General features: G+C 35.9%; 1 protein-coding gene across 1 annotated transcript; it reads right to left on the bottom strand.

Moving 5' to 3' along the window:
• Window positions 1-418: 418 nt before the first annotated feature.
• Window positions 419-3,593, bottom strand: LOC147523108 (protein NRT1/ PTR FAMILY 5.8-like). The gene is made up of 4 exons (XM_086596939.1): window positions 3,174-3,593; window positions 2,709-2,926; window positions 1,975-2,489; window positions 419-1,406 (listed from the first exon to the last, which is right to left on the bottom strand). The coding sequence occupies exons 1-4, from the start codon at window positions 3,226-3,228 to the stop codon at window positions 578-580; spliced, it is 1,617 nt and encodes a 538-aa protein (XP_086453065.1). The 5' UTR covers window positions 3,229-3,593; the 3' UTR covers window positions 419-577.
• Window positions 3,594-15,611: the final 12,018 nt, after the last annotated feature.

The raw sequence follows: 15,611 nt of genomic DNA, 5'->3' as shown, positions 1-15,611 counted from the left end.
ATGAGAATCGACGGAGACGTGTTACACAAATTGCCACGAAACATGTCTAAAAGATGAATAAGCACAGAACTTAACCTGACATCAATAGTGCAGGGCATGAAGATTAGATTATGGGCTATTTGTCGTGCCAGGATCACAACATTCGCGATGTGGTGACAAACAACGTTGTGGAAGATGTCTGGGCCGCCGTACCAGCACGTGTGGATCGAATATGTCAATGAAATTTGTAACTGCATATTCTATCATGCCGAACACACATTCCAGTAACTGATAGGTCTCTTTTCCATCGAAAAATTGAATAAGGTATTGATTGTGCTTTTCAGGCTCTTAGACATGTTATACCTATAGCTCTACATGTATTGGTTTTTCATGTATGTTTAATTGCCAAGAGACCACAGCGCAAGGAAGAAGATTCATATATGAACTCTTGTTTCATTCACTGAACACTCTGCGGTACTCAGATACTCAGTTGTTTCTACAAGTCACTATTTTAGCATGAAATAGACCCACATTTGCCAGTGACTCAACAGCATGACTCTCACTTTCTGTAAGACTGGAGTTAACTCAAAAAGGGAACTCATTTACAGTTTTCGTTTCTATTGTAATGTTTACATAAATGTGCAAAGACCATCAAGCTTAAGGTGCTTAACAAGGCCAGAAACCAGTAATACTTGTCAAGCTGAGCTTCTCTCATATCATCAGAGAACCAGCTATGTCTTCCCTGTCCATCACTTGTGACAAACTCAATGACTGATATTAGAATTGCACTAAGAAAGCTGCCTACACCAAAAACACTCAGATGTAAAGCCATGCCCATAGTTTTCATTCTACTTGGTACTTCAGTGTAGAAAAATTCCTGCATTCCAACAACAGTAAAAACGTCGGAAAAGCCCAAGAGAATGTACTGAGGCAGCAGCCAGAAGATGCTTAATGGCACTGTTCCTGCTGGCAGTAGAACAACTTCTGTTCTTCTACTAATCTCAAGCCTCTTTGTCTCAACAACTGCTGCAAATATCATAGCAATGACTGAAAGGAACATCCCAATCCCCATCCTCTGTGTTACATTAATCCCTTTGTCATCACGAGTGATAATACGTAAAATGGGATTTACTATCTTGTCATATAAAGGCATTAAGGTTATTACAGAGATGTTTATGGCACTTTGTAATGTCGCTGGTGGGATCAGAAAATTCTTCCCTATATTTCGCTTCATTGTCACCCCTTGTTTTGTGAAGAAAGTGGCCGGTTGTTGGAAGATAATTGCGAACATAAGAAGCATTGTCCATATGGGTAAGAGCCTTAACACAGCTTTTGCATCACTAATCAGATTGGCCACATTGTCAGATTTCTCATCTAAGCTTTCACTGCACTTGAAATTCTGACTGCAGAGCGGTTTCTCTTCTAGCCTATTATTATCAAGCATAACTTGCATAAGAATATATCCACAATGTTGTAGCATGTATGGTGTGAAAATGAAGTAAAAATAAGGGGAACTATAAAATAATGTGTAGTGGCGCATGTAATGGTGGCACCTGTTCATCATGAAAGATTGGAGAGCAATGTGTTAGCTAGTTCAGGGCATCTCTATGATTTCTTAATGGCACTGCAAAAATGCATGTATAAGATATAGATGGAACAATTTGATTTCATTTCATCAGAACTTTGCAGCCAACTAATTAAGTTCCAGAAAGTAAATATGGAACTCCGATCCACTGGTATCGTTCTGCAGATTATACTGAGGCCCTAATAATGCAAAGCAAAATTAGATTGTTAGGTACCTAGGAATCCTGGTCTGAAACTGCAATTCTTCCACATTTTTCACAGTTGTCATTTGATCTACACTAAGAATGACCTTTTCACACAAAAAATAGCATAAATAGTTGTCTTCTAGCAGGTACGTAGGTTGTAATTTCCAATAAGTAAGTGATTGCATGTAAGAGGAGCAGAGAAAAATAAGCTTTTAGGAGAACTCACTCAAGTTCGACGACATCAGATTCTTTTGCTGATAAAATAATTTTTCCATTTATCACTTTTGATGCAGTTGCCTTGATTGCTTGGATTAAGTTATGGACACGCTTATTCCCTCCTCCCTTATGCTCCTCGTGTATATAAAAGAACTGATTTCCACATAAGAAGGGTAAAACAGATATGGCCATCGCAATTGTAGGGATAGCAAATCCTAGTCCCCAACCAAATGTATCCTGAAGGTAAGACATCAAAGAAACTCCCAGGAGGCTACCACTACAGATTCCAAAGTACCACCATGTAAAGAAGGAATTTTTCTTCTTACTAGACGTTTGATCGTCTTTACTACAGGGCAACTCGTCATCAATGTCGAGTTGACTTGCTCCAAATGCTTGCAAGCATGGATTATATCCTCCTTGGCCTAAGGAAATTAAAAGGAGAGACAGAAGCAGAAGAAAACAGCTTGATTTGCTTGATGGCAACAAGTCCCAGGTGAATGCTGTTGCAGTCAATGCTAGAAGACCCTAGGAGGAAAACAGGACAACAATTTTATTAGGACTATGCCCCATGATGGCAATGTATAAATGCATGTCCACAAGCAAATCATGTTCATCTCTTAGTTTTGCAAAATCGTTGAAACAGTCAAAATACTTGAGAAACATAATTAAAACGTACAACTCCCTTAACTCATGCCAAAAGTTTCTACAATGATTTGAATGAGATTGAGGTGCATCAGTATTCACCACAACATAGAGAAAAGAAGATGCTAATATCGTTGAATATCTATCTAAAAACGAATCAGCAAGAAATGCTCCTAACAAAGGAAGCAAGAACGACACGCCACACCAACTATTCACAGTTTTAGCTGCCGATGAGTTGCTCATTTTCACCACTTCGGTTAGATAAGTCACTAGGTTTGATGCCACCCCTTTGAATGCAAACCTCTCCACACCAGCCACCACTACACAAAAAACCAACATGATATAGTAATGAACAATGTGTACACATGATTTGATCTAGCTACTATACTTCACCACCATGTGAATCATGACGAAAATCAAACAGAAAAGAGAATATAAAAGAACCAGAAAGAGTATCTTTCGTATATATGAACAATGTTCAAACGTGATTTTGAGCTAATGCACTGTTGAGTCTTCTAGCTCACCACCATAGCACCAAAAGGAAAGGACCATAAGGAGATGATATACCTATAAGAAGAATGCATGATTTGCCCAGTCCCTTGGTTATTCCTCCACCAGCCATTTGAGAGAGAGAGAGAATACTATGTACTAAATCGCTAAGCCAAAGCGCAAAATTAATCAGCCCTTTGATTGTGAATACTCTACAGAAATATGTAACCGGTATGGACCAAAAAAAAAAACACAAGGCTAATTCTCCTTTGCTATAACTATCATCAAGAAATATTTTTTTTTCTTAAAACTCTATACATTGGTCACATGAAACAAACACTGATAAGGAAAATTATAAGTTCTGTATTTTGGTTGGTTGGTTGGTATGGTGGACACTTTTATTGTTCCTTTTTCAGAAAAAATTGCACCATATTGTTGAAGGACACTACTCACACTAGGCAATCACTATAGTTTTAACAAATAATATTGTTTGGCCTTTCAGTTGTTTATATCGTCACGGCGATGTTCTCTAATTAAGACAAGAACAAATGTGATGAGAGAGAGAGGCGACGCCACGTGCCCAATTAACTGGAACAGTCTTATGTTTTCTCTTACCGATCTGAAATCTGGTATAGTGGGATTATCTAACACAGTAACATTGGACCCACACTATCCATTGATCTTACGGTTGGATCATCCTGGAATTTCCACCTTGTGTTATATCTACATTACAAAGCCTAAATAATCGCAATATCAATTGTATTGACAATTAATTATCACGTTAATTTCAAAACTTCAGCAAACATTGAGATTTTACATATTTTGTACTATGGAATATTGGAATCCGATATTAGTGCACTAAAGTTACTTGTGCTAGGCATGCGGTTCGTTGCACGTGTTCTTCAACACGTTACACATTGCATACGGAAATTATCTTTATCAAAATCCAACTTAGTGTTCAAACTTCTGAACCAGCTGACGAAATTTTGTTGTAAACACATTCAAAAGTTTGTTGTAACACGTTCAAAAGTTCGAACGTTTACGCCATCAATTTGGCCGCAAACAGAAATGTCTACAAGAAGGTTTTGGCGTTCAAATAGGGTGTACATACTCAGAGACAAAACGTAAGAAAGTAATGATATAGTTCGAATCCTAAGTGTAGCATTCGATTTTTGAAGTTAGGTACGGTCGGCATGACCTCCAAAATGAATCACAGTTTCGAGTCAATTTAGAGAACGATTTTAGGCTACCTTCAAAAGATTAGCAGTCTAAAAAGTAAAAACCTAGTATCTTCTCCTAATGTGCGATGAAGGGGCGGATCTAGGAATTGGCTGACCCGGGCTATAGCTCCTAATTTTGCTCAAAAAATAATATTTAGTAGTAACTGTTTATAATTTATACCTAAAAAAGTTTTTAAAAAAATAGTGTGAATTAGTGCTAGTATCCTCTGGTGGAGAATCCGGCCTGCATCCGCCCCTGAATACACTTGGGTGGGTGTGACATGTAAAAATTAAAAGGTGCAATGTACTGGAAAACGATTAATTGTTGATAGTACTCGTGGAAGTGGATGCCCTTTTAAGAAACAAAAAATAACAACCATAAAATTTTCAGTCCCACATCTGCCTGTTAAATTAAGAGGCTTCAGCCTTGACACCAGTCTGATTTTAGTTGACGTGTTATGCACAAAGCGATTATTTCTCCACTAGTTCGTAATTAAATTAGTTAAGTACTTCTAGCAAACGTGATTAAAATTTGCTAGTTATGGTATTCGGTATTCCTAAGCTCGTCTTTTCAAATCACGACTCTGAAAAGGGAAAACAATTAGTGGGAAATGGTGTAAAGATGATTTGAGATGGGAAAGGTGGAAAAGTTTTGGTGGTAATCTATTAAGACTTCACTTGAGAGGAATTATTGTAGCACGGTGTGTTAATGTTGTGGCATCACTTTCTTTTACAACAGTGTAATGGCATCAATAATCTAGTGGCCCGGGCCAACCGAATGAGCTTTAGAATGTTAAGGCTCAGGCTCATATTACAACCCAAACGAGCTTGAAGAAGCCAAAACTAAGCAGATTCCGAACAGCTCTCTCAGTTTTACTCATTAGGAATAGGGCTGAAAATGGAGTGGGTTCGGGTCGGATTCTCACTCAAAACTCTTTACTATATTTGGATCTATTCGGATATCCATATTCATTAAAAAACACCAAAAAATACACTATTTTAATGATTTTTATATATAAATATAAAATATAAATTAATTTGTAGGCATCAAAATATAAATCTTGTTAAAATGATCCGGATTTTCGGATATTCGGGTTGGATTCTAGTCACAAACATAGAAACCATATCTGTTAAAATAGATTCGGATATGGTCGGATTCGGATAGCATCCCGTACCATTTCCAACCCTAATTAGGAAGTTACCAAAAAAAAAGCTTTACTCATTCTAAGGTAGAGTTACTCAAGTTTCAATAGTTTTCTAAAATGGCCTTAGAATTGTATGTGTCTATTTAGGTTTATTTTAGCTCAAATTGCAACACGAACAAAGCTTGAACGAGTACAAATTTGTGAGATATGGTCACACAAGATCTTCCATAATTAAGGGCAACATGGAATCAAGTAGAGAAGTAAACTCCAAGGAGTACACAAATCAGCTTATTGGTTAATGCCAAAGTTCGTGCATGACAGAATTCGTCACAAGTGCGCTCCAACTATATGTGTCTCATTCTTTGTCACACTGGTCTTGTAATCCTCTACAGTCATCAAGCAACAAATAATCAATAATCATTATTTAATAAGTATTATCTACGAAAAGGACTGCTGAATGGGTTCTGGTTTTTGACCACTATAGGGTAAGTACCAATAGCTTTGAAAATCTTTCAGTATTTTGATTAAAGAAACTCGACGAGTTGTTATCCTCCTTCTACTTAGACTAATACTAGCAGTAGCAGTCTAGCACAAACAACATGTTGAAGAGTTGTTACGCTCTCGTTACTAATCTTCCCTGCCAGTTCTTAGTCATTTCCTTTATTTGGAATGAAATTACAAAACATATGTATTTGTATTTTTGAAGTAGGCCAAATGGGGGTGACAATGTGACATCTTCCGAGATCCCACTCCCTGTTGATATGATATGCAACAGCGAGCTCGAGCTAAAGGCCAATAAAGTAGCGATGCACATCCGCACATTACTACATCAGTACGTAGAATCTAGAATGCCCGAATTAAAAATTCACATCTTTCTTTCAAGGCCACATACTAGTCTGTGACACTGTTGTTCAAAGAACACCATAAGAAAAGGCATATTAGCGTTCTTGCGCTTGTAAGAAAAGAAATATGCATGGACACACTGTTAAATCAACGTCAGTGCCACATTTTAATATTGTAATGATGCTTGTTTTGTGGGGCTCGTCTCAATTTTGTGGAAACTTTTCACAGCTAAGTACTGTACAGTTATGTGGGATGTTTTCACAAGTAGGGGACTGGTAATCTGGTATTGTTTAGCATCTTGTGTAATGTGGTGTCCAAAGGCAAACTGTTATGCGAAAGTAGTGCGAAACCAAGCTGCAGCTGATATCGAGGCCTTTGAAATCTTAACTATGGTATTGGTCTATTGGATTTGGGGCCTCCAATGAAGGAAAAATTAATACCAATACCTAGTACATGTCTGAATTATCCGTAGAATTGAATAGAAATCAAACAATTTGGTAGCTAGGGTTTTTTTCTTATGATTATGACTTTTGGAATTGTTGAAGAAGATGATTAATTTATATAATTATAGGTGACCGTTTGGAGTTGACTCATTGATTGATTTCCACGACATTCATTTATTTCTTGCCACATTGGAAAATAAATTACAAGCTAAATAAAATGATCGGTGACATCATGTACGTAAAAAATAAAATGACATCATATATATCTAATGCCATTTATGAAATTAGGTTGCATTTGGTACTTGCAACTTAAGAATTTTTTTCGCTTAGAAAAAAGTTTGGAGGTGTAAATGACAATCAAGGACAAAATCAGGGGTGACTTTTATCCTTAATCCTTTAGGGTCTAACTAACTGTCAACTATATGCAGCAGGGCGAAGATGCAAACTCGCCTTGTTTTCCTGTCTCTGAAGCTGCTTCCTTTCTCTTGTTTTTCACCTTGTTATTCTTCGTTGGGCTTCTTGTTACATAAGTTTGGTATTTATTATTGGGCTTCTTGTTTATAAGCTAGTAGTTGCCATCCTGTTTCTTTTTTGCTCTAGGCAATTTTTCACAGCTGCAGCCAAGGAGGTGTGTTAACGAGTGGTTGGAAGCAGTCCTAGGCTGGAGACCACCACCCAGGCCCATCGGAATCAAATCCCGCATGTTCCCCTCTTCACAAGACTCGAACTCTCATTTGAGGGGAGGTAAAAGCTTACAAGGGCATCTAATTGATCACAAGAACAATTGACCGAACTCAAAGACCATGACCCCTCATTTATGACCCCTTTACCTGGAATAAGGTAAACTACAGAGAAGATTGTGCAAGGGTCCTAGATTGGGCACTCATCAAATTGGATTGGACAATCCCAAAAAAAAAAAAAATTATAAGTTTGTTAAAGGGCATCTAATTGATCGGCAAGGACATTTAACAATTGACCGAACAACAAAGGACCATGTATGAAGATTGCGAACCCCTCAAACACTAAAATTATATGACCCCTTTACCTCAAATTGGAATAATCCCAAAAAAAAAAAAAAATGTACCTACCACTACAGAGAAGATTTCTCCATGTTGAGCAAGGGTCCTAAACTCTTTTTTGGGCACTCATCAAATTGGATTGGACAAAAATCCCAAAAAAAAAAAAAAAACTATTATAACAAACTCGTTTGCTATCAAAAAACATCAAGTTTGAAATCCTTAACAACCAATCTTTAATCAACCCAACCAAGTTTGAGTATATACTCAAATGGGACATGACTTCGAATTGGGTGAAGTCGCCAATTTCAATTCTCATTGTTGATTCACAACTTAACACTCGGCGATGATGAACCGATAGAAAACTTGAAGTTTTTTTTTTTTTGGAGTCCCTCGAGAGATGATCGCTTGAAAAAAGTATAGAGTATACACTTAAGCTGAACTTAAATGATTTCTCCATGATGAGTGCCCGTTTGAGCAAGGTCCTAGATTGGGCACTCAAAATTGGATTGGACCCCAAAAAAAAAAAAAAAATATTATAAGTTTGCTATCAAAATCCGGCCTAACAACCAATCTAAGGCATAACAATCCCTCGTCGTTTGAGTATACACTCAAATGATTTCTCCATTTTTGAGACAAAACTCTTGGTTTTTGCTAGACGATATGGCGGGTCGTTTGAGACAAAACTTTGGTTTTTGTACGATATCAAACTAAACTACATGGAGAAATCTAATTGAGGTAAAACTTACAAGGGCATCTAATTGATCGGCAAGGACATTTAACAATTGACCGAACAACAAAGGACCATGTATGAAGATTGCGAACCCCTCAAACACTAAAATTATATGACCCCTTTACCTGGAATAAGCATGTACTACCACTACAGAGAAGATTGTGCAAGGGTCCTAGATTGGGCACTCATCAAATTGGATTGGACAATCCCAAAAAAAAAAAAAAAAAAAAAATATTATAAGTTTGCTATCAAAATCCAGGCCTAACAACCAATCTAACTGGTCTCGCCATAACGAATCCCTCAGGTCGTTTGAGTATACACCCAAATGATTTCTCCATGTAGTTTGAGTGTACACTAAAACGACCTCACCATGTAGTTTGAGCGTACACTCAAGTGGTCTGCGCGTGTCGTTTGAGACAAAACTCTTGGTTTTTTGCTAGACGATATGGCGGGGTCGTTTAGGCAGTCTCCGGGACAACATGGTGGGGTCGTTTGGGGACTCTCTTGGGCGACATGGTTGGGTCGTTTGGACTTAAAAAATTCGGTTTGTTTGTCACGATGTTTATTTTAAAAATCAACTTCCACTTAATCAACCCAAACTCAAACTCAAACTCGAAAACGACTTCATCAAGCTTGGACAAACTCGAACTCAAATTTAATCAACTCAATCTTTCACCCAAACTCCAAAAAAACATCAAGTTTGAAATCATCAAGTTTAATCAACCCAATATTCCACCTAATCAAATTTAATCAACCTAATCAAGTTTAATCAACCCAACCAAGTTTGAGTATATACTCAAATGGGACATGACTCGAATTGGGTGAAGTCGCCAATTTCAATTCTCATTGTTGATTCACAACTTAACACTCGAAGTATGAACACGATAGAAAACTTGAAGTTTTTTTTTTTTTTTTTTTTTTTTTTTTCCAGGTCTTTTTTGAGAGATGATACCGGCTAAAAAGGTTTGAAAAAAATAGTAGCCGATATGCGTTGAGGTGGGGGGGGGGGTGTATTGGGCTATTGTTGCTGAACTTAGTTGTCGAGCTAGGGCCGGAGGCTGCCCAATGCAATTTGATGAGTGCCCGATTAATCACCCTTGTGCAAAGCTAAATTGAGCTACAGAAATGACAATGAAATCAGCTTAGAGTGCAAAGTAGAATTTGTAATATGCTCTTAAAAGCATTTTACATTAACAATAGGTGTAACTGTGTAAGATACAAGCTCCTTCTCTAAAGAATCAGTACTAATTGAATGTAGATTAAGCTTTTGAAAAAGGTTTTTATTGATCTCTAATGGGGGAAATACAATCGCTCACTTTCTCTCTCTCTCTCTCTGTTACACTTTTAGTTTGGGGAAAATCGAATGAATCTTTCTTTCCTCATCTTCTCTTTATATAGTTCTCCAGTTTAATTGTTTTCCAATCAGATCCCGACACGTGTCTATTATTATTCTTCTTCTTCTCCTTCTTCTCATTCTTTCCTACGCTTCTCTATAACAAATGAACTTAAAAGCAAGATACCGACAATCATATCGATATCTCAAGTTAGTCACGAAATTACGGTCTGAAATATTGGGTTGATGATATTTGCCCATGACAATAGGGTTAAAACTTAAAGTTCAGTAATACCTCGTGTAAATCTCACTAATTACAAACATTAAAATGCAAAGGATACCGAGCATAAGGATGAGTGCATGTGGCGATGTATGGTCCCAAGTGTTTTTTAAAAAAATATTAAGCTGGGGTTAGACAGACCCCTACCTTTATTAATCAAAAGAGTCTTACATAATATGGTAAACTATCAAAGACTTTGTCCTAGTCCATAATGATATTAACAAATCCATACCATAATGATATTAACAAATCCATACCAGGAGAGGTACAAAACATTTCTTTTTGCACACAAGTAAGGTACATTTTATAGACTAGAAAGTAGACCCGTGCATACGCACCAGCTCTAAAAACTTGCTTAACAATCATAACCAATTAATTATACATATAGAAATTTTTTAACAAATTGTGATTTCTGTTTTCGTCGCTAACCCGTTTTAATTTTCTAACAAATTGTTTTAATCAAGTCTTAAAAACCTGTTTTTAATTTGGGGAGGGATCCCATTTTAATTTAGAAGTGTGATATGATTCTTGTTTTTAATAGAAGATGGATTCTCGTTTTAATTAGAAATGTTAAATTTGTTTTTTCAATAGGAGATAAATTCTCATTATAATAGGAGAATGATTTCCGTTTTAATTAGAAATGTTAGAATTTCTCTTTTCAATAGGAGAGGAATATATTCTCGTTTTAATAAGAGTTGATGACGTAGAATTTGAAGAGAGCTAGAAAAATACCCCTTGTGAGAGTTTTAATATTGATATATTGATTGAAGTATGAGAAGAATCTTACAGAGTGTAGAGAGGATCCCTTTACAACATTAGAACCTTCAGGTGAACCTAAAGTAAGTTCTACGAGAATATTATGTAACTCTTACAAACTCAGGCCTAATACTACTCCATAGAGACATCTCTGGGCAAGTGTAATCCCTTTTTTTGCTGTTGCATTTATCTGCAGCAAAATTCGCTACTTGGAATACGTACATGTGTAATCCTAACCTCCTGAAGCTTGCAAAGCATAATACACTCTCAAGCAATGACATGACCAAAATAAATCATACCACGTATCAGGTCACCACAAGTATATGGCCCCGTTGTGTATCAAGTAAAAGGTGTATAAAACAACAGTGGTTACAAACCCTCTTCCTTCCCTTTGCTAATTGAATATACTCTACTTAGAGTCTTGGATAAATAAACCTGACTTATTTCGATTTGTAGGAGAGATACTAGTCGATTTGAACAGTACATGTTAAATGAGATTTTACAAAAGGTCTAAGGTTTCATTTCCTTGACTCGCACTGACAATAAATTCAACTCCAAAACCTACAGTGTGGATCATTGTTTAAATGATTTGAAGAGTGAAATTGTGTGTTGATATGAAATGGTTTAACATGGATAAATTTAAATTTATAGGTTTTAAGACTTACCTCCCCGTCAAGTTTGCTAAAATGACTTGCCCTCCCCTACTTCTTCACTTTTTAAACTTCCCCTCCAAGACTCACAGCAGGACCAAGTCCACCACCTTTGACCATAATCATGTAGTTTGGGCAAGATGATGAAATGTCCATACTACCCTTAGCCAGTTAAAATTACCAAACTAACCCTTGACTCAGCCATCTCAAGACCCAAGGAGAGTTAGTGGCACGTGTCCCAATCCTATCAACTCAATCCAATGGTTAAATAGAGAGAGAGTTAGTGACATGTGTCCCAATCCTATCAACTCTATCCAACGGCTTAAACAAAGAGGGAGTTAGTGACACGTGTCCCCATCCTATTAACTCAATCTAATGGCTTAAATTTTTTGGAGTTAGTGACACGTGTCTCCATCCTATCAACTCAATCCAACGACTTAAACCATTTCTCCTTGATTGTGATTTTTGAGCTGGGGGTACTAATTTGTTTAAATAAAGTGGGGGTGGAATACTAATAAAAAATTTCCGTGTTTTATTGAAAATTAACTACCAAAATGCTCCATACTCAATTTGTTTCATTAAATTCCCACACTAACATATTGTGTTTGATTTTTATGAGACTTATAGCTACAAGAAACAAGGTCTTTGGCGAGGCAAAAAATTGTCAAATCATCGCTAATAAGATTCAGCGACGCTGTTTGGAGTGCCGTGTCATTGTCAGCAATGATATAGTCGACAAAGATACAAAACGATGATTTTTTAACGCCGCCATATATGAGATATTTAGCGACGATTCTTATTGCTTCAATTTCTTCGCTAAATCATTTTTTTTATCGAAACAATAACGTCACAAAAGATATTTTTTGGGTGATGTTTTTCAAATCATCACAATGAAGACCTTATTAGCAATGTTTCTATCGTTGGTCAAGGTCCAAAAAAATTGAAAATTTAGACTTATTAGCAATGTGTTTAGTGTTGCTAAAAATAAAAGTAATTTGAAACTCTGTTACATTTCTATCGTCGATAAAGGTCTAAACTATTTGAATTTCTTAATTTTTTAGTGACGTTTCTATCATCGATAAAGATAAAAACAAATTTGAAAATTTGGTATTTTAAGCAGCATTAATTCTGATCGTCGTTGGAGTTACATACGTAGAAGAAGACTGTTTTTTCAAGACACATTTAGTATCACAAATATCGTCGCCAAATGTGAACCATTTGTATAAACATTTCGTCACTACTGTAAAATAATATTATGCTCTACTACTTTTTTCTTTTTATTTTTCACCTGTTTTTCCCGATGCCATTCAACAAATAAACACATGAGCACTTAAGTGTATGTAATAAGCAACAAAATTTCAATAAATAAAAGTTCAAATGTCTTCATTAGACACAAAAGAGTTGCATCATTCCCCTTTCATATATATAATATTTTTACTTAATGAAATACCAACAAAACAATTCTAAGCATCATATCCCTCCAGTAGCTTGCAATTAAAATAATCTTTACAAAAAAAAAAACTAAAATGTGACATAAAATAGCATATAGATTCATATGAGGCCTCTTGCAATTCCAAACCGCCATTTCTTCACAAAAAAATCACGCCATACCACTTCTCTTGTGACGTAAAATTATCTGCGCAAAAACGTTATCCATTAGACCACCAAAAAAATATGGGAAACCAAGAATATAACAGTTTCATCACGTCTTGATAAAAATCCAACCAACTATATTAACAATAATTACGTTAAGTTTTAAGATGTATCCAAAGGAGTTATCAAAGTCCTAGCTCAGATTAGGAAAAGAGACAGACAGTAATAGCTAGTAGATATAAATGAACTGATGTTGATAAGAATTGTAAGTAAATGAAAGTGTTTTTTTTTTTTTTTTTTTTTGGCTAAGGGTTAAAGATACCCCAACCTTTTATTAATTCAAATCAAGAGCGCACGTACATTTTTCCTTTTTTATCCCCTTTAACCAAATCAAACCTTTTTTTGGTCCATTGGGGGGATATAAAACAAAATATCATTACATGAAGACTTGCTCAGTTTAGATAGATAGTCAGCTATTTGATTTCCTTCTCTAAAAACATGCTTAAATGAGATTTCTTCAAACTTCAAAGTATCGGCCCATATCTGTGCTACTAGATTCCTGCAATACCATGGTTAATTAGATGATTATTAACAATAGTTTCGACATGTCGTGGTAGATGTATGTCCATGTCAAACCAAAAAATATGAAAACTAGATGGAGAAGGCTATCTCTTTGTTATATCACCGATGATGGTAATGGTATGGAATTTTTAATGGATTTTTCTTAATTTTCCGTGCATGTGAGGAGGAAGACATTGAGTTAGCCGTAAGATCAAATTGAAAGGAAGGTGAAGATTAAAAACTATCTTTTTGGATTGATTAATTCACATTCTTGCGATTAGATTTTGTTGACAGTTAAGATGACGACACGTGTACGCCACACTTCCATGGGGTGGACCATTTACTTAATGACAATTTTTTAAATCGAATGCTTGTCAAATATTCGTGGCTGTTCGATTAAATGTATAGGATGGTGACACATGTTATTTTGATCCACTTTAGTCTTCATTGAGTCAAAAGGGCATTTAAGTAATTTTAGGTTGGAAAAGATACTTGGTCTTCATTCACATGACTCTAACCGCAATGACTCTAACATGTCAAACATGGTTAACTTGGTCCTTCTGTGAGTCTTGAGTCTTAGGGGAAAGCTAAAAGTCTTAAAATTGATAAATTTTGTGACATCCCACTTTTGAGTACACTGCTGCTCGTGGAATACACCTGGTGACTCGGTAGCCCCGGTGGAGTCTTGACAAAATCCCCAACCACAATATCACAAGTCATGATACAATATATAATACAATTGTGAAAGCCTTTTATTTTAAAAATAAATAAGCAAATAAAACGACTAACCATCATTGGTTTACCTAGGTATGCCATTCACAAAAGTTAAGAAATTTTAGTTTACATAAACGTATAAACGACCACGGTCCAAAAGTACAAGTTATGCAAAAATATACGGGTCCAAAAAAAACATATATAACACTATATTAGTCCCGGTTAATTACAAGAGATGTACACAAGAACCCAAAATATACACAAAGTGTAAACACGCTAAACAACCAATCAAGTAAAATAGTTCAAGTCTCCAACCGACTTGTCAAACGGAGGATTCTCATATTGTGTCTCAGCCGGCATAGTTAGCAATTCGTAATGCGTCAAAAATTCGATACGGAAAATATTTGAATAAAATTAGAGCTTCCATAATAATTCGTTTTTTCAATTCGGATTAAAAAAATGGAAACGGCAAAAATTCGAAATCGTTCGTAAATAATTCGAGTATAATACGAAACTAAAAATAAAAAAATACGAGAAAATTTGACAGCATACTCAGCAGACTTATAGTGAAAAGACGAATAATTTGCGAATAATTCGCCAATAATTTGAGAATTAATGATTTCTTGCCGAATTAAAGAATTATTCCGTATCATTGAAAAATACGATCTTTTTAAACATTTTCCGAATTAAACGAATAATTCGCCGTATTGCTAACTATGGTCTCGAGATAAAACTTGAAACTATCACCTAAAGATGGATCTGGAAAAAAAAATATTTGATATAGCAGAGTGAGGAAACAACAATGCTAAGTAGGTGGCTCACACTGCCCCTAGACTGCCACCACAACTAAAATATATATATAGTAGGGTGAGCAAACAACAATGCTCAGTGGGTGGCTCACACTGCCCCTAGACTGCCACCACAACTAAAAAAAATATATATCAAAGGAATGTTGAACAAATAAATGAATCTATACGATAATTACCAAGGCACGTACGTAGCATTGAAATATAGTACTAGTAGTAATGGTAAGTGGAATTCAAGGATAACAGTGTCAAAGTAATGCAAATAATCCGATACCATACTTAAGAACTAAAACAAATAACCATTACTCCACACATGACATAACATATTTACATTACAAATGAGTAGTGTATATCGAATAGGGTAAGTAACAAGGATCATGGCTACGTCGAGCCAGAAAGTTCCTAAACAATAAACTAAAGTCC

The sequence above is a fragment of the Coptis chinensis genome, chromosome 1 (genome assembly GCF_015680905.1).
Source record: "Coptis chinensis isolate HL-2020 chromosome 1, ASM1568090v1, whole genome shotgun sequence".
In the NCBI taxonomy this organism is placed as follows: Eukaryota; Viridiplantae; Streptophyta; class Magnoliopsida; order Ranunculales; family Ranunculaceae; genus Coptis; species Coptis chinensis.
Note: the sequence above shows the minus strand (reverse complement) of the source record. Positions and strands in the feature narration are given on the sequence as shown.

Excerpts from the sequence above, each read along its gene's own strand:
- LOC147523108 (XM_086596939.1), bottom strand. The coding sequence starts at position 3,228 with ATGGCTGGTGGAGGAATAACCAAGGGACTGGGCAAATCATGCATTCTT. Across the intron at positions 2,490-2,708 it reads CTTCTTTTCTCTATGTTGTG|GGTCTTCTAGCATTGACTGC; the intron begins GTGAATACTGAT and ends TTTTCCTCCTAG. Across the intron at positions 1,407-1,974 it reads TCTGATGTCGTCGAACTTGA|GCTAGAAGAGAAACCGCTCT; the intron begins GTGAGTTCTCCT and ends TGATAATAATAG.